Source organism: Cyanistes caeruleus, chromosome 5 (assembly GCF_971803275.1).
Source record: "Cyanistes caeruleus chromosome 5, bCyaCae1.hap1.1, whole genome shotgun sequence".
Lineage (NCBI taxonomy): Eukaryota > Metazoa > Chordata > Aves > Passeriformes > Paridae > Cyanistes > Cyanistes caeruleus.
The window spans coordinates 61241200-61261358 of NC_141705.1; the positions used below are offsets into that span (position 1 = coordinate 61241200).

The window sequence follows — 20159 nt, forward strand, 5'->3', positions numbered from 1 at the left end:
CCAGTCAGAGTACAGAACAAACAGAAAAAATGCAGATTCAGCAACCATTTCCTCTAGGCTAACTGAGCTGAAGAGCTAAACCAAGATGTGGGAAGAGATTAGTTCTCAGCCAATCCTGATATTTTTCAAGATGTGACAGAATGCCTTGCATGTCTTTGTCCTTCATTCTGATTATTCGAACAGTTTATCAAAATATTCAGCAGTGTTACCATCTCATAAAATATTTCTTTCTCAGTCTTAGACTTGTGGAATTAACAGCCAAGAGGAACTGTTATCTGGTAGCATTTGCAGTTGCCAAACAAAAACAAGACTGAGACATATGTTTTGTGAAAGTTTGTGAAACAGAAGAATGTGGAAAATGTGTTTCTGAAAATAGTTCTGGCATGTTTTCTATTACACAGAATAGACATCTTTGTGAACAGACACAAAGGGAAAGCCCTGTATATAATAATATTTACAAAAATGTAGTGTTTATGAAATTATTGTCTCATTTATTACCATCAGGAAGGTCATATTCAGTTTTTTTAAAAGGCATATTAAAAAAATATATTTTCTGAAATAAGAGCAAGGAAAGCTTTTCTTTTAGATGAAAAATATAGAACTTCCTGGTATGTGATCTGATGTCTGTTCCATAGCTTTATAACCCATTCACACACTGTTCATCTGTACCAAAAAGACAGATCAAAGGCCCTTCCACTATAAATATCAGTCAAGTCTATAAAGCATGGCTGTAGTATGTCTGTCCCTTTAGTAGCAAGTAGTGAATTTCATAAGATAAGTAAGAAAAATTGCTACTTTAAAAAATTTATATTTAAGCATTATATCATTTACATTAAAATAACTAAAATATAATTATTAAAGTATGGTAAATAATTTAAGAATATGAATTACTTGTGTATGATATACATTTATTTCAGAATATTTTTCATTATTCTGTATTGGTATCTTACTTTCATTTTTTTCCTTTCCTATTTCTGTATAAAAGAGAAGGTCACTCCGTTGTTCAGATAGTCTTTTTTGGCTTGATAGCATAGACTGTTTCTCCTTCCAGCAAATGGAAGGGCTTGTCTTCTCATCAGTCTAGATGGCACAGCAAATTATTGTTTTAGAGATCAGTTGTGCAGAAACATTTAAATCAGACATTCTCTAAGTTATACCCATATAATACCTCACTGCTTGAAGTGTTCATAGATTACTTTCAAGACACACAAAAGACTATTTTTTCTTATTTAAAATCTAATTTAATCATCTCTGTTTTACCCAAAACACACAGACTTATGATTGCAAATTTTTTAAATTTTTTAATGCCCTAGGTCTAACCATCAAGAAAAAGAGAGGTCCCACAAGCTGTGTTAGGTACTGTGATTCACTGTGGTTTTATAGATGTACATATATGTATGTACATTATAATGTATCTGTTTGGTGACCAGAAATTATTTTAATATTGCAATATTCTGTGTTCCTATTGCCTGAATTTTGTGGCCTTCAATCCATTTCCATTCTCTGAGGAATCAGCCATTTCACAGAGAGTCACAGAGATGTTGAAGTAATGAAGATCTGTGTTTGATCTAATTGTAAGCTTTATTCTCAAAGGAAATGTCTGTCATGCCTAACACTTCTCATGTTATTCTTCTTGACACATGTGTGTGAGAGAGATTGGACTTCATGGAATAGGAATGAAGAAAAATAGAGCAGCAAGAAATGTTCTGTGCATACAGCCTTAGCCATTTGCCTCAAGATAAGGATTTGTGGACATTTGATCATCATAGACAGAATTAACAGCATAATTCCATTTTCCTCATATTCAAAGTTAGAATTTCCAAGGTAGCAAGGGAATCTTAAGGAAATAAAAAAAACCCAAAGTAATTCAAATTTCTAGTTTCTTCCAAGCCTGTTTTTATAACCTCAGATCTGATAATCTGGTTTAGTTGTATTTCCTGAGACCATTAATTACCCAGAGTATTTATAGAGCAATTTATTTTTGATCATGAGTTCCCACTTCAGACAGAATACATGTGATCTGTAAGTAAGGCACTGAATTTGTATCTTCAGTAATGTACATAAAATTCAAGTTGTCTAGGGGTAGATGCACTTGCTGTCTATGCTTTAACTGTATTTTTGATGCTAATGTCTGTGGGTTTGACTGTGAAAAATGGGAGATCAAATGCTCATTGCTGGAACATTTTAAGTTAGTCCCATATGGTGACAATTTAACTCAGTGACACAAATTACACAGTTAACAGTGGGAGTGGGGTAACTCAGAGGTTCATGATGAATTAGACATTTACCATATTTCAGTATTTATTCTCAGGCAAAAACTTTATTAATCTAGAATTAAAATGTATCAAATTTAATATTTATTCAAATGTCTTGGTTTTAAAGACAGGTGTCTGCCAAGGAAGGTAAGAACCTGCCTTGGAATGGAAATATGACCCCCTTCCTTCCAAATTATTGTAACTTTGAAATTACAGTGCTTTCATGTAAAGATATGAGAAAAGGAATAACAGTTCTTTAGAAGTATGTATAATAATGCAAACAACAGCAGCAGCACAGCAAACAGAGCAGAGCCAGAAACCCAACCGCAGCCTTCTCTGGGCTGTCAGGCACTTTCCCCTTCGGTGCAGTTCCGGGCACAGCCGGCAGGGGCGCTGGTGGCTCCCGGCCGGGCGCGATGATTCCCCCGCGCCGGCAGGGGGCGCTGTGGCGCGAGCTCAGCAGCCTCTCCACAGGGTCATGGTGGCTGGGCTGGCGGGAGAGGGGAGAGAAGGGACTTTCCTTTGCAAACCTGTGGGGGCCAAAGAATCAGCCAGCAAAGGGACTGTGGCACTCCCCCGGAGAGCTTATCCTTAGTCAAGACACTTTTTCCTCGTTGTGAGGAGGTGTCCCCACAAGAAGGAGTTGGTCTCAGTGCCCCTCTGGGTCGTGTAATGGACAACAGCAGGAACCTCGGAGCAGCAGCCTGGAACAGGAGAGGCGAGCACAGCTGGGGTGACGAAACAAAATGTAGCAAATACTCCAAAGCTGTGCCAGGAGCCATGAGGGTTGAGTGGACAAGGGGTATTGAGTTCAAGTGTAGCAAAAAAGTCCTGAAGCAGGGACAGAAAACAGGGGCTGGGCAGCGGATCGCTTGAACAGCTCACCAGCAGTGACTGATCCTGGGGCTGGGCCACTGTGCAGAGGGAATGGACCAGCAGGGAGGGCTCCTGGTGTAGCATGCAGCAGGCCTGCACTCCCAAGCAAGCAGAGGAGCAGAGAAGCAAGCTGGCAAGCTTCAGTCACAGTGCCAAAGGAAAAAGAAAAGAAAGAAACAGTCAAAAAGCATGGGGCAACAGGATATCCCATCAGAGGCACTGTGCAGCATGGCAGCTGTATCAATCACCCCACAAGAAGGAACAGTAGCCCTGGCCCCCGAGCCCTGGGTGATCCCAGGCTGTCCATCACCCATCATGATACCCCCAGAGCCAGGGGACTCAGTAACACAAAACAAAACAAAACAAAACACAAAATAAAAAAAAAAAACCAACAGAAATAGATATGGGATATAAACCATTCCCAAGACATCAAATTACACAAGAATGTCCTTAAAGTAATTTTAAAACTGAAATGATTGTGTTAATAGTTAATGATGGTGCCAGTATCTGGAAATGATCAAGTGTGGTTCTATATGCTTAGTCAAAGCTTTGAAACTTAACCCAGGAGGCATTATTATAGAGTTATTCAAGAGGTACGTGAATCATAATTTACATATCAGAGATAGACTGTCGTTACGCTGCTGATATTCTGCACTGGAGCTACCCATGTGGCCTTTACCCATTGTAAAAGTTTCATCTAGTTCATGCCTTAGGACACCTGTGAAAAGTTTCTCTGTAAATTCTATTGGCAACTGCCTCTTCTAACTAATAGGACTTACATACCAGAGCTATATGCAGCTGTAAGCTTTAAAAGCAGTTGTAGATGAAAGAACATCACTGACTTGTAAGTCGTAATGTCTTTTCATGAAGGGTAAGGCCACAGAAAACCTCAGCTAGTCATAGATGCAACAGTGTGAAGACAACAGAAACTTCAAATACTCCCCAACATGTTGTTTCTGGAAAATAATTACACATTTTCCTAGGGGAATGGAGGAAGTTGCCCTCAGATATGAGGGAAACAAACTATTTGAAATGTCATGCTTTCTGGGGTTCCGGAAATGTTTAAATTAGCCAAATAATGAAGTCTGGTAATACGCTTCATTCTGAAGTCATTCTCTCTTCATTAATTCCTTTTACTTGCAATGAGAGCTGCCCACAGTTTTCGTGTCACTCTCCCCTCTTTCTTACAGCAGTGTCTGTAGCTTTTCTGCTGCAATATTCAGTGAAGCTTAGAGCTGTTCAAGATCAGTGAAAATTATCTGGGATTTAAAGACTGAGGGAAATCCCAGAAAGGAGTATGTGCATGGTGAGCTTGATAACAGCATTAGCTAGATTCAGCCTGCAAAAGAGACAGTTTGATAAAGGGAGGGAGAAGCCTGATGGGGAATTAGAGAAGTATCAAGACTTTTAAGACTATGTCTTCACGACAATCAACATACACTGTTAATCTTTGTCCCTGCCCTGTCTACTGAACCTGGTAGCTTGAGTGTTCCAGTGAATGTAGTGCTAGGTCTGACTCTGGAAGTCCATTTCACTAACAGTATGTCCATCTTGAAGGTAGAACTGTGGTAGTTTCCACATTGCCCAGGGGGACAGAGATTTTTGGGGGTTTTTTTGGTTGTTTGTTTTTGTTTTGTTCATGTGTTTGTTTTTTCTTTTTTCTTTTTCTTTTTTTTTTTTTTTTTTGCCTAATTCATTAGGAGAGATTATATGATTAATTTTGCTGAAATACTCAGAATTATGACTTCTACTAGACTTGAGTCTAGTAGCTCATGTAAGTTGGAGGTGCATCATAATTTAGATGTGGCTGCTAGCATGGCTGAGCTTTGCTCACTTAGAATGCATTCATCCTGACTGACTCTACAAAGAATTGTATCTGAGAATGAAGACATTGGTGAAAGACCAATAGGATAAAAAACAGAAGAAAAATAGAATGGGTATTGGGGAATTTAGGACTCTAACTCAGCAAAATATGTAAGCAAGAGCCTTAGTTTTAAGACTGCTTGAAGCTATCCTTATTTGCCAAAATCATAGCAAATGCTGAATTGGAGGGACCTACCAAGATTCAATTTCTCATTTATAGAAAACTAATGAGAAGGAACTGGAATTTACTTCAATAGAAGACACAAAGGGGAAGTGGGGGAGTGAAGAGATCTAGAAAAAGACTGAAATGAAACGCAATGCTTGAAGTTCAGAGGATTGAACAGGTGTCAATATTTAGGTCTTCGTATGCAAAATTAAGAAAGAAATCAGTGGGTTGAAGAGACTGAAGTACTTATGACAAAAACACACAAGAGGAGAGAAGGGAGATACAAACAGAACCATCTGGGAGTAGTATGGACATTTTTCTGGCATTGGTGATGTGCCAGAAGGTGCTTAGTTTCTTTTTTTTGTGTGTTAATCTGAAGCTGCTAAAGATTTTTCTTTCTCTGAAAGACTGAAGCAGGGCTTTATAAAAGGAAGAGTTTTGTACAAGAAGTTCAGGTGAAGAGCTGTGTGCTACAGGCAAGAACCTGTGGGTGTGTGCACGCTGTCTGAAATGGTATCTGCGAACTGTGGTATAAGAGGATATTGCATAATTAGTAAGGGGGGAAGAGGAAAGAGGGATAGAAGAAGTCCTGCAAAAGAATTGCAGTAGTTTGAGCAGTTGAAAGTAGGAAGTTTGCAGTGTGCATTTTTGTGGTTTTGAAGTAATTAACTCCCTCACCCCATTGCTGTGTCACCACACACCTGTTTTTTATTTGTGATAACTCTGTCATCACTTCCTGGACATCACTGAGGTTAATCAAACCACAGTGTGGGCCACTGATCAATTAAACATTAATGGCCCATTTTGAAAGATTTAGTGAGGTGGTTAATACTCTGTTGGGGAGTTCACTTGGAAAAATAAGGAGCCTCATGCTTTTTGGTATTATTACCTGACTTTGTCAAATATTTTCTGTCTATAGAATTACAGTGTTTAAAAGAAAGACATTAAAATATGGGGGTTTTATGTTGAGGTCAGTCACTCAAAGGAATTTTGTACTGAACTACTTGGAGCATGTGGTGGTGGGCAGTCTGTTTTATACTACTGTTCAAGGAAAGGTTTGTTTTTACCCTTAAATGCAGGAACATTTCAGTGGTATCTTGAAGTTCAGGCATCTGGCATTTTTTTTTGCAAAAGTAGTGGTAAGATTTTTAGCACCGTAAGCATTGCTATTAATGGCAGAAATTAATTTGATATCATGTGACTCTCTGTTATCACAGTACTGGATACCAGTGTATTTACTATTCACCTGAAAACACAGCCAAGGCAAAAGAAGTTCTCAGCAACATCAATCATCTGCAACCTCTTATAACAAGCCATGCAGACCTGCTGCTTAGTTCTGCAAGCCAGCGTTCTCCAGACAGCTTGAAGAATTCTTTAAAGATGCTTTCAGAAAAAGTAAGATTCAAATCTTCACTGGAATGGAAAATGGAATAACCAAGTCTCTCTAACTGCTGGGGGGTAAGGGGGGTTTCTACATAAATTGACTTTCACAGCATCAGGAAATCTTAAATAAACTCAGCTAAAATAAGCATCAAAATGTTGTTATTAGAAAAATAATATTATTTTGCATTTATGTAGGTGTTCTATATAGAAAAGTAATTAAATCTATAGAGATTGCCTTTATTTAAAAGTATAATTAATTTAGTTTAATGTATCTTCTTTATCCTCTAGTGGTCACATACTGGAGTTTATCAAAATATATAAATTTATAATTTTGTAGTATGGGGAATCATTATTTTCTGTTCTCTTTCTGTTATTTTTCAAGCTGCTGCTTATGGGAGATAGTTCACCCCAGATTTGAGTGTAAGGTTTAGAATAACAGCATGATCAGAAATGGTGATGCAGCCTGGAAGGAGAAGCTGGGAAGTTGGCTCCAGGAGATCTCAAATTTTAATCCCCTTTCTCCTGTTATATCCATCTGTAGCTATAGGCTCTTCCTCATCCTAGTTCCTTTAGGTCTAATTAGGAAAGATGTTATTTCCCGTCTGTCTCACAGGCTGATAATGGAGATTAGCTGAAGCCTGTAGTACTTCCCAGCATATGCTATCCTATAAAAATATGAAGCACTATAGCTATGACCTGAGAGGTTGTGAAGAGTTTATCATTGTTCCATGGGCCACCCCTTCAGTAACGTGATCTCAGTATGGCTTAATAACGTGATCAATAACCATTTCAATATATCTTCAGCTATTGGGAAGTGACAGCTCTTGTGGTCTGTTGAGCACTATTATCCCAGTAGTTCCTCATTCAGTGAGTGAGTTTCAAATCTGAATATTGAGCTCGGCTACTTGTTGTGAAGGCATTGCAGAGGAGCAATGGGCGAGAGGAACATTGCTCTCAGTTGCAGGTATGTAAATCCATAGTAACTCTCAGAATGCTGGAGTCACTGTGGATGTCAGGGATAATGGAAGAAAGCTGAATTCAGCCTGGAAATGAAATAGAGGAATTTAGGGAGGGGGGTTGTAGCAATTACAGTGTACCTTTGCATGTAGGAGGGCATTTTTAGTTTTTTGTGCATAGAACAAGTGGAGCTGCTCTGTTAGTGGTTTGTTCAAAGAAATCTATGTGCACAGGTAAAGCAAATCAGACAAACAAGTGTTTGTTCTGAAGATCCAAAGTGTTGTTTCTAAGGAATATGTGTGTTTGCTCTGGCCATTTGCCTCTAGGCAGGAAGAGGGGATGATTTCAGAGGGGCTGCAGGCAGCCATGGTACTCAAGTACTTGAACCATGGTAAGCGGGAGACTCTAGCTATAGCAAAGAGCCAAAAAAAGACAATTCATTCAGTTTGCAAAAGTCATAGGTATTTTACATTTATAGGTGGTGACTTAATTGTCTATGTTCATATCAGCTTTTCAGGGCCAGGATTAAATAGCTGTTAGTACATGAGCTTAGGTTCCTAGAAGAAGTCTCAGGCGATGTACTCTGTGGATGTCTGTCTAGCATCTGCCTTTTGCTTGGCAGAGATTAATCCAGTTGTCTGACCAGATGCAGCAGGAGTGTTTCAATACCTGCTTCCCTGTCTCTTACAAAATTTATTCTTAGGAAAAGATGGATAATGAAGAAATAGGATGGATTGCTGAGGAAGTTAAGTGTGGTGGGACAGCTGCTTGTAAAGAGGGGAAGAGAGATGGGGAGGAAAGACCAGGAAACAACTTCAAGGAAGGGAAGTTCTTCAAAGCCCTAAACTCAGTGAACCCACACAATACTGAAATTAGATCCCTCATAGTTAATTCAAAGCCTTATATTGATGTCTTAAAATAATCTGTCTGTATAATCTGGTACTGTACTGGAGAACCAAGACTATCAGAATGTTCCTGCTTATACTTACGATAGAGTAGCACAATACTGTGCTCAATATAATTACATGATACCTAATTGTATTCCTGAGGCATATACAGTGCTTCTGCTATTCCAACTTTCCTATACTTCTTATATATATATATATATATATATATATAAAAGTTCTTACATTTTCACTTGATAGAAATTTGGAAATAAAACAGCTGTTTGAACAAATCATAAAAATTATTTGCCCGATGATTCAATTCTACAAGTTTATTAAAACACATATAATTTGATACATATAATAATTCTTTCTATAATTATTAGGTAGCAGTGAGTAAATCTGAGCTATCAATAATGTGAATTACATGAATTTAAGTGTTCATGTTGGAAATGGAAGGACTGGCTGCATGGATTGAAAGTGGAAAATTAAATCAAATAATTCCACTGCTGCTTCTTAAATGGAGCTTATTTTCTTATATTAAGTATGGTTTTACTTCTCCATATATAATTTTCAATTTACTGTAGTGTTTTCCTGAGACTAACCTTTAATCATCACTTTTTGTTAATTGATTAAGGAAGCCTTCAACTGTCAACAAGTGTATCAGCATTTGCAGCTTGCAAAGGCTTGATAAATTCATTTTCCAGCTATGCCTATCTTTGTTTGCAGAAATACTCTTTAGTAGAGTAACTAAAAGAATTTGCAAAGTTTTCATTTCTTTGTCTAGACTGGTTTTATGATTTCAACGCATTTTTATAAATAGTGATGTTCTGCAAATTTAGCTGTACTGAGCTATTAGAAAATGAGGTTAAACTGTAGACTGCTATTAAACCAGTGGGATCTCTGAATGGAATTTAATTACAGAATCATTTTAGTTTCTGCATGAAAAAATGGAGTATCACTTCTGTACTGATTTTATTTTAAAAATTGATTTTCCCTATAAAATATTTCTATTCAATTATATTACTTAAACTTTTCAGATCATTACCTAATATACATTGCAGCCATAGTGGACATTCTTTATATCAAGTTATCCAATACTCACAATTTTCTGAAATGTAAAGTATTTTTGATTATGCTGTTAATGATCCAGATCACAAACAGACATTGTGGGAAAGATAAGTATGAAACCTCAGAAAAACTATGATACTGCTGTTTTTAAGAATAGACAAGTAATGGAGTTTCAACTCTCTTGATATGGAACTATAGAAAAGTCTTGAGGAGGAGCTTTGCTGTTACCAAACAGCTCCTCAAATCTCATTTTACCATGGTAAAGCAAAGAATGGTAGGGTTTGATAGCACTGTTCCCCAAAGACTAATTCATTCTCCAAGCTTGCACCATCTGGAGGTTGGAAATGTAGAAAACTGAATTTGTCTTGCAGAGCAATGCAGGACTACAAGGAGTAGTCCTGAGGGGCTGCATATAAGAAAAGTGTTAAAAAGCACCCTTTCCCTCAGGCACCAAGTTGGTAAGGAGGAGAAGGAATGGGTCTGGTAAAATTACCAGGGAGATGAGTAGTGTTGCCAAGTTTAAGAATCCCAAGTCAGGTCTGATTTTGGTTTAAAAAATTAACAATTTATCTTATATATGCCTGAAGTTCTTATTTTTAAAACTGTAGAGATTTATTTGCAGTATAAGTTTTCAGCCTTTCCATGTGCAACCATTCAGAAAATATTTTTTTCTTTAACATAATGAAAATGGGGAAAAACAGAAACTTCTCATTCAAGTACCTAACCCAGCAGTTGGAGCCTAAAGAAAACCATCAAATTTTTAAAGTCTTTTTGTCTTAAATATCTGTAAACTTTTGAGAGGGTATTGAGACAGGAAGGCAAGAAAAAGAAGTTGAGTAGGAGTGGATGTATACAAAAGAGGAGCAGGTAGTATGAAAAAGGGATAGGATAAGAATAGAAGTAGACAAACTGGGAGAAAGTCTTCAGAAGTCTTCTCAGGAGTTCCAGGGAGATGCTGACACTTGAAACATGTTTGGTTTGGGGTTTTTTTTTCTACCTTTTCTCTAGCTTTTGCATAAGGAGTACATAAGGGCTGAGCAAAGCTTAGCTGGGCAACCTTTTCTAGCATTTCCTGCTTGTTTAGTTGGATCTTCTGATTCTTACCTACGTACCTTCCCACATCCCTGTTTAATTAATATTGTGTGCACAAAGACACTTCAGCACCTGAATCTGCCTGCACATGGCAATCCACTGTGTTCTGGGAAAGTAGGAAGGGAGCTAAATCCCATTGACCTGGAGAAATAAAATCCCACTGACATGGGAGAAATAAAATCAGATAATTGTGCTGTGAAAGAAATTTTCATCATCCCCTGTGAACCAGGACTTCTATCTGGGGATGGGTGCTCTGGATGGGATGTGTGGGATGTGCTATGGCAGCAGGGTGTGCCCTCTCTCCCTGCTCTGACAGATGAACTCTGTTCAATGTTGTTGAAGTAACCAAAATTGGGACTCTCCCAATTTGTTGCTGTGGCTTTGTTAGTTGTTACTCCCTGTAGTGAAAGGAAGCATCTTTGCACCTCATCCTGCTCCTGTTCTGTACATTCTGCCAGCTGATGGAGTAAATAAGCCAAGTCTCCCAGGGGAGATTGGGCCACGTGTTTGAGACACAGGAGATGGGCATGTGTGGCACACTGGTGGCAACAACAAGTGCTGTTGCACGGTGAAAGTCTGGACATGGTGAAGCCCATATGCAGAAAGCATTTTACTTTTCTCATTGAGGTGAAAGGGAAATGAATAATGCAGGGAGGTTGAAGTATATATATATATATATATATATATAGTGTATATATATTCAAGTATATAGTAAAATTCCAGCCAACATAGAGATATTGAATAGCATCTTCAGAAGACCCGAGAAAACTACTTCAGAGTTTCCTTTCTGTAAAATATACATAAAATAAAGCTTGAAATCTGGTGTCACCTACCCAGATATCTGGATTGATACCTACAGGTAATGAAATTTATCTCTGGAAACACTGCTTTAGCAGATACTGCTGTTTCAGCAGTGTAGAGTGGTGGGTTTTATTTAGGGAGATTAATAAACTGGTTAATTGTCACTTACTCAGAAATTATTTGTGCTAGGGTTGGTTACTCTTGGAACTGGTTCTTGCTGAGGCTTGCCTCTGAGGCAAAATTTGGAATTTGAGTAAAATGTGAAAAAAATGATCTCTATGATAGATAATATACTCTTGTGTTAATCCTTAGAACATTTGGATTGTAGAATGTGATGATATCCCTAAAACTCTTGAAATGTTCCTCATTATCTGTTGGTCTACTTTGTTTCCTGCTTCCCAGGCAGGCCTGAAACAAATACCCACTCTGCCTAAGGGTAATTCAGCGTTTCACACCTTTGCTACAGTACTGCTGCATTCTTTGGTCTAACCTTTTTATTAATTTGTTTTTTTTCTAGACAGAGTTATTTGTGCATGCATTCAAGGACCAACTAGTCAGAAGTGCCCTTTTAGCACTGTACACAGCCCGGCCTGGCTGTGTCCTCAAGAAACCAGCTGTGCCTAGGAACAGTGCAGAAGAAGGCGCTGATGCACAGCACCAGGATCATCCTTCTCAGATTAAAAGGCAGGACTCAATACCCCATCATTCTGAGTATGATGAGGAAGAGTGGGTAAGTAGCCATAAACCCTTGGTCAGTGTTCAATGAAAAACCCGACAAGCTCAAGCACTGAGTGTCCTTGTCACATGTCATTGAAGGGGGGAAAGGGGTGAAAAACTGTAAAATCATGTTTTTCAGATGCATTGCAGATTTTGAAGCTAAATTTGAAGGATTTCCCTAAGTACAGTGTGCTGCTCTGATACTGCCTTTGTGTACATATTACAGTGAAGATGATGAATATCTTCTTGCCCAGACAGAAAAATAGTCTTTCTTTGTTTTTAATTGGGTTGGTTTTGCTAGCTTGGCAGAGTTAAAGACTGGAACAGCATATGCAGTTCAGAGGGAAATGTTCTTTTCTTCCCCATTCCCTGCAACACCCCTCTCCAGCCCTCAGGCTGTAACCATTTAAAATACACATGAAGTAACCCTCAGCAAAACAGAGCCCTTTGCCCTTAGACTCTGTTCTTAGAGGGTGTCCAAGGTTGTGTAAAAGAATTAAATATAACTTTTAGATTTTAACATTCTTAGCATATCTTTCAAACATATGTATTATTTATATAGCTGAGATACTAGAAATCAATTATTTTGGTAGATGTCTTCATAACAGATCTGTTTCTTTGTTACATATGTACTCAAACTATTTTTATTCAGACCAGACTCATACTTTGAGTTCATCACTGTATTCTCATAAATGTAACAGATGCCAGCATATTAATCTCTAATGTAAATAATTAATAACTTGTTTGAGCTATTGTATTGCACCTGAACTGTAATTTTCATCCACACCAAAAATAAAGGAAGAAGAATATATTTCTTCTAGAAGAAAGGCAGTTATTTCCAGCTCCATATATTAAATAGTCAAGAGATTTAAACAATAAATACCTCATTCTTTTATTTGTCTTCCAGTTTTAGAGCCTTTAAATCACTTTTTCTTGCTTTCTCAACAACCTGAGGGACTGGAATTCTTTTCTTGTGATTCTTTCCTTGAACTAAAGCCAAATGTTTGTTTTCAGCTATTGAAACATTCAGAAATTTAAATAACACAATAGTTCTCATAAAAGAGAGAAGTTTACACTGGAAAAAGTGGCACTTTGTAGAATATGTATTTTAATTTAGTACTGCAATTTTTCATCTCTGAAGAGAAGATAGCTCTGCTGTGTTGCATTACTGATAAAAAAAAATCTGGCAAGTGCCAGATAACAGGTCCTCACCTATTAAATTGCATAAGTGGGTCACTTTAAGCAGTATTTATTCTTTTTTGGCTGAATCAGTAGGATTATCTTGATTCAGAATTAAGTGTATCTTTCACTGTTTTCTGAGTTAAACTGAGTCAGAGTCACTGTCAAACTTGAGAGAGGATAAATCTTGGAGAAATTTTGATTTTTGCTGAATTTGAATGATTAGACTTTGGATGGACTTCTGCTCTTTCTGTCAGCAGCGTTGATAAATAATCTGAGTTTTAATAATCAAATTGTCACTAGCATGATGGAAAGAGAAAGAAAAAATGCATATAAAATGCATATAAAATTTGAAAAAAACACTTAATCCACTGTGAAACTCAAATGTAAAGGAAAATCTTTGAGATACATTGCTTTGTATGCACAATGCTCTATCCTCTTTTGCTGTTGTGGGGGTGTTTTCTCACTATTATCAAGCAGTAGTGCTACATTTTGCAATTGGAATTTTGGTTTTGCCTGCATTCGAAATCATTAAACAACTCTTTCAGCTGACCCTGTTCCACCCACTTTATATGACTGTGTTACCTTATGGTCATCACAGAAATATGAAGACTATTCCCACCGTTACTGGCAGCGGTATGGATTGAGCTATTTATATTGCACAGGCAGCAGGAAAGCATCATTGCCAAAGGAAAAGTATTTAACTTGAGAGTTTTACATTGTCTCTGGGTAGATACTCTCTTCTCCTCTCACCAGCTGATTCTAGAACCTCCCAGTAGGAGGGCACAAAGCAAGTTTTCATGTATAATACAAGAAAAGGTGGGCACATTGCCACTTGGATCTGACTGCTCTACACTTCTGACTGGTTACTAGGGCTGGAGCTACAAAGAGCAGATAAAATGGCATTTCCAGTAAGGTCTGTACAAATGCTGATGTGGTGATCAGACATGGGGCTGAAAGACTGATATGTGTGTGATATATTCTATTCCATGTGCCACAGCACAAGGGGGTATTAATCCAGCACATTACTTAAGAAATTTCCTTTATCTCTGAACAGAGCTCAAAAGGACCTTAAGGAAATATCTGAGTATCCACTCACGAGGAGACACAGCATCTTCAGGGTGCTGGGAAGTGCAGATGCTGTGTCGTATCTGGCAAAAGTAAAGCACACAACTGCAGTGGTGTATATGGTGGGACAAGAAATGACTGAGGAGCTCTGGTGAATTCAGAAAGACTGAGAAGCCTTTAAAAACAGAGACACCCTCTGGGACTGCACTGGCTGTCAGTGTTTAGAAGGAATACATCCAGTTAGGTGCAGTTTAGGTATAAAAAAAGTATCCATTTCTGCTCTCTGAAATGAGGAAGCTGTCCTAATTTTTAATGATACTTTCAGATTAGATGGAAATTAATTACATTTTTTTCAATTAGGCGAGTGGAAGAGAATTATTTTACAAGTTCATGTTTAATTGTCCTAGGAGAAGTGCCCAGCTTTCACTGATGCCAAGGCCTAGCTTTCCATGGAGATCTTTCAGTGTGCATGTCTGCTTGCCAGTGCCACTGTAGAGGTGACAGTAGAAGTGTGACTATGGTCATTTCTAACTAGCAACACCTAGCTATGTGAGCCAGGACTCCGTAACATTCCAGATGGCTTCTAAAGTTTGGAAGAAGAAGAAGAAGATATATATGTGGCACTGCTTTGTCTCAAGGGGGTCAAGCCCTATTACAGACTTTTGCCTTCCCTGACATTGCCTTGACTTTTGTACTTAAAGAAGCAGCAGTGAGAGGGAGACAGAGATCTTGTTTCTCTCACTCTTCCATACCACAAACTTATCATCCACATTGCTTTAGCAGCTAGTGGGAAACCTGTGACCAGGAGGAAAGTATCCTGCTTAGGAAACTAGGGTCTTAGTATTTCAATGTATCAAGAAATATTTCTCCTGATCCTTCACTTTACACAGAAGGTTTATAAGAATGCTTACTTAAGAGGCTGCATGGACTGTATTTTGTCCTTTAATCTGGCACATGCTGTAAAGTGATCACTTGTGAGATTGTTCTTGGACAAATATTGAAAATAGGCTGCTTAAGGAGATGAAAGGTCAATGGAAAGTGTGCTAGGCCACAGGAAAATATTCTAGAAAAAGTAAAGGATGACAATATGAAACAGATTATTTTTTTCTCATGGAGAATCATAGAAAGCCTCTTGATTTTTACTGATTGGAAATTGTAGTTTTACTTGAAATTTTTTACTGCCAAACTGCAGAATTTCAACAGCCTTCTTAGAAAAATATGACTTTGGTGCAGACAGAATAACATCTCAATGAATAAGATACCTATACATTTTCTATCTGCCTACAATCCTAGGAACTTCCTATGTGGAGAAAAAGAGCTGTGAGACAGGCCCTTGCTCCCTGTCACTTACTTGTATGTAAAAAAGCCAGATACATGATAATAAGAGTGAGCTTTCTCTCAACAGATGTTGACTTCTAAACCCTCAGGGACTGTGAATTTTGCATAGACATCATCTCAATTGCTGGGTTAATAGTTGGTTTGAAAAGAGAAAAGTGCTCTTTCCTAAGTGAAACAGGGGCTCATATTTGTGTTGCTTGTGCAATAACTCCAGATGCTCATTAAGACCTTAGTGCTTTTTGTGTGGGAATTAAACTCCCCAAGCAGACAGAGGAAAGGGAAATTACATTGCTGCAGCCTCACTGAGGAACTTGAGTTGCATATTCCTCAGCAATTTCAGTGACTAGAAGCTCTGCAGCTCCATGATGCTCTCTTGCTAGAATTTTTAGTATTTGCAGCATTTCACTGCTCCTCATAGAATCCTTCTCCCCAAAATTATACCTGTGGTTGGTAAAAACCAGATGTTTCATGCATATTCTAAATGGTTTTTTCAGGATTGCTTGAGATGCATACAGGAGGAAAATTTTGAAGCAATCTGTACCTGCCCTCTGTCTTTTGACTTTGAATTGCATCTAAACATGTGAATAGCAAATATTCCTATGTCTAATGGTTTGTTTCATGTACAGGTGCAGATATTACCACACGTTGCATTATACATGCAGCACTTAAAATAGCTGTGGAATAAATGCAGTTCTGCTTGGGTGTGACCAACTTCTTGCCTCTTGTAAATCAACAATATCGTTTTCATGGTATGATTAAAGCATGGGTTTATCTAGGGAGAAAATTAAATCATTGTTTCCATGTTCACCTATAAACTGGATGCTCAATTGTCCCTAAGGCAGCCCACAAGAATGCTCCAGGAATCAGGTTTGGGGAGCTGGAGGGAGCTTGCTCTGTTGTTCAGGCAAGTCCATGCTTCTGTCTGCAGGCCCACGTGATGTCTCTTGGTGATGTCAGGATGCCACTTGTCATAGGTTGTGTCCTCAGGAGGAGGGAACACGGAAAGATCAGATCCCTCTAGTCAGGATAAGGGCTTAAGTGTGGCATATAGGTGAAAAGATTAGATTTAAATGTTTGCCTTAGTAGTAGTTCTAGATTTGCCTTTGTGCAAAATCCAAGTGTTGCCATTTATCTGGAACTATGGCATTTCTCTTGAGTTTTCAGTTTTCTTTAACCTTCTCTCTTGTTATTTTTGCAACTTCATTTTTGTGCCTGAAGACATGACATATACATAATGCTTCTTATTATCTTATTATCTTACCTTATTATGATATTATTTTCCCATTTTCAACCCTCCAGCAAAGTCAGATTGCTCTGAATCATTATTTTCAGAATGATTCAGCATTGAAATGTGAGGGGTGGGTGGTGGGGGTGGGTGGGCATGGTTTCTGTGGGTTTGTTAAGGCTTGGTTTTAGTCTGATCGTGTGCCTTGTGTGCTGCCTCATTTCTTGTATGGCTTGGTTTTTTCCTTTTTATTCAGTGCTGCAAAAGTAGGTGCAAAAGCTTTGACTTCTGCAGCATGCAGCACCTGAAAGATCTTCCCTATATCTCTTTTCCATAACATCTCTTTTTTATGCTCCACGTTATTTCTTTTGTTCTCTGCTTATACAGAATTTCTTCTACCACTCTATTACTTCTGTAATTCTCTTATTTATTATAAACTCAGTTAAGTGTGATAGTTGCAACTTATATGAGAGTTGAGAAGTGAAACTGAAATTGTGTACCTAATAACCATGCCATGACAGCAAGTTTCTCATTCTAGACCTTGAATTTAATATTTGCTTCAGCAGAGAAACTTATGTGATAAAATACAGGATATGTTAAATTATCAAAAAGAGGTTGTTAAGTACTATGACAAAACTGGCAGTCCCACACAAGTTTTGATTTGGCAAGGCTTTAAGTGTGTCTACACTCTTAAGGTATCATTTAAATAGACAAACTGCTCAGTTCCTTGCTGTTAAGACCAGAAACTTTGTCTGCATTTTCATGTCAAGTTTGAAGCACATGTTTTCCAGTGTCTAAAACCATAAGAGTTTGGGTTCATTTACACTGCAAGAAAAATCTCCATGAAAAAGGCTCAGGTTGGTAATAGGCTGAAGGATGAGAGAAACAGTCATATTCTGACATCTAATATTTCTAGTAATTTGCATGTGTCTGTCCCGATTTTAAGGGGCTAATAAGTTACTATTCTCGCTCTCTTTTTTTGTCCTCTTCAGTAACACACAGTGATAATTCTGCTCTTTTCAGGACAGGGTTTGGGCCAATGTCGCAAAGAGTTTGAACTGCCTTATTGCCATGGTGGACAGACTGCTTGAAAAAGACATTAGCAACATTAAAGAGGATGAAAATGACCCTTCAGCAACAGATTGCAAGGTGTTGCATACAGGTGGTAAGCAGCCCCCCCCAATTTTGTTTTTTTAATCATTGACAAGAGTAAATAAAAATCTAAACAGCTACAGAAAAGTCATCCAGAGAAGACTCCGTAGTATCTTTGATGAGAGTGCTAATAGCAAGGTTTTGCACCCTTGTAGAGAGGTTATTTGTCAAAGTACAGCTTAATTGTGTGCTCAGACTGCTTGCCATGCTGAGTTGTTTGTACGAGAGTGTAAACCTTTTGAAACCACAATGTTTTCTTTTTGAAGGATGATATAATTTAATTTACTTTAGATTATACTTGCACGTAGTATTTTGAGGAAAAAAAAATTGGACCGTGTCTTACTCCATAAAACACTTGTAAGGAAAGGAGAATATTCTGTATCAGTGTCATTCTCCTGCAAAGCCTTCCATTTTTCTGAGGTAATGTACTGATTTTTAATTTCTGATTCGATAAAATTCATGTTTACCTGGGTATACCTGTCAGCCTGTGTCAAAAGGCCAAGTGGAGTAATTCTATCGGATGATGTAAAGAAAATTTTGTCCATGGTGGGTCCTTGTCACCAAATCTTCTGATCATCTCCTATGGCTTATTCATGTTTGCATTCTTGATGCTTAGGTTAAATCTGCTTAATAAGTCTTGTAAGACTTTCTAGACTGAAAGTGTGTTGCAAGAAATGAAACAGATCCTTAGTGGTAGTCGTAATTCAAGGAAATCAGAGCCAACCTTTTTGCCACTCTTCAACTAAATAAAACAACTCCTCACAAAAAACAAGAAAACCAACACAACTACTGTATTTTATGGAGCTTTGTATAGTTTGCACTTCACTTTTTTTTCATTGTGTGTTTTATCCTGTATCTTCATGTTTTCCACAGAATTTCATCATTTTATATTAAGAGTTTTAAAGTTATAAGTACTCACTTGTAATTTCTTTCTTACATAATAAGAATTAAAATTGCTTTTTTAGCTGTATGTCATTTGTGTAGTACTGGTGAGTTCTGTTAGATTCTGGTTGTACTATTGATTTTTAATGCAGCTGTAACATCTGCATTTTTACCAGTAGAGAGGTTTGTACTGGAGTCCTGGAATCCTTGTTTTCAGTGCCAGATTGTCACCCTGAGAATTAAACCTTCTGATCCTGTTTCCATAGTTTCTAGCCACTTTCCCAGGAAAGTAACTATAAACATAGGTGTTTATACATTCCATTAAAGAAACATCTTTTGATGGATGTTTCTCATGACCAATGTGATTGGGAAGGTGGTAACCTGACTATCCAATACCTGGCCATGGTCGAAAATCTATAAATACTGGAGTAATGGAATAAATCACTCTCTTTTCCCTATCATACATTGAGCTGTGTCTGTGTGAATCATTTCATGTCCTACAGCGACACCAGATCTCTGTGTTGGACTTGATTTTGTATGAATAGTCCAGAGAGCAGCTTATTCCTTATCTGTTTGGTTCTCTGTCTACCAGGCATGTAATGTTAGAGAGGTAGATGATACCATCTCTGTTCTCTAGTGAAGGCTTGCAGGTGAAAAATATCAACACTGTTTTCTACACCTTTCCTGCTCTCTCAGAGAAGGTACAAATATTTAACAGCCACGTAGGTGTCATTTTGAATTTGGAAGAATCTTCAGATGGTGAGCCCAAGCATATTCATTGTGATTAAAAGAGAAAATTGAATATTGTTTTTGTTCCTAACTCCCTGCTCTTCCCTGTGGTGCTAACAAGCTTTCCTGCTATTGTTAGAAGTCCAGCATGTCTTGTAGAAATGTTTTGCAAGTAAAGTGGTAGTAGTAGTATACTTTCACCCAACCTTTCCTCCAGGTGACTGCAGTGCATTTGTGTGTGTATGCATAGACATAAATGTCATGAGTTTTGTCTGTATTTCATAGTTATGGAACAAAAGATAAGATTTCTATCCCTCCTTCCTATATCTGAAAGAAAAGGTGTGATTTAGGATAATTATTTTGGAATGATTTCTGACATGCCTAGTTCATGCCAAAATGAACTTTTACATAATTTCCTTCACTCTCTTCAACCCCCGAACATAACCTCTGCTATATGCCATGATATGAATTTATCAGTCCATTTGAGTCTTTACATCCAGTGTGCTCACAGCTTTGATTCA

General features: G+C 37.9%; 1 protein-coding gene across 22 annotated transcripts in view; it reads left to right on the plus strand.

The window, feature by feature from the left end:
• The window catches only part of INPP4B (inositol polyphosphate-4-phosphatase type II B), a 322348-nt gene that overhangs the window by 240791 nt on the left and 61398 nt on the right, over nucleotides 1-20159 (plus strand). For 16 of the 22 annotated variants that reach the window (XR_015286968.1, XM_086889768.1, XM_086889771.1 and 13 more), the window contains 3 exons: nucleotides 6378-6555; nucleotides 11866-12078; nucleotides 17899-18040. Coding sequence is in view for 20 of the 22 variants with exons in the window: in XM_086889768.1 (XP_086745894.1) it covers nucleotides 6378-6555; nucleotides 11866-12078; nucleotides 17899-18040 (533 nt within the window). In the remaining 2 variants the exon portion in view is untranslated. The remainder of the gene's footprint in view (nucleotides 1-6377; nucleotides 6556-11865; nucleotides 12079-17898; nucleotides 18041-20159) is intronic. The other 6 variants (XR_015286969.1, XM_086889774.1, XM_086889762.1 and 3 more) reach the window with 1 other exon arrangement.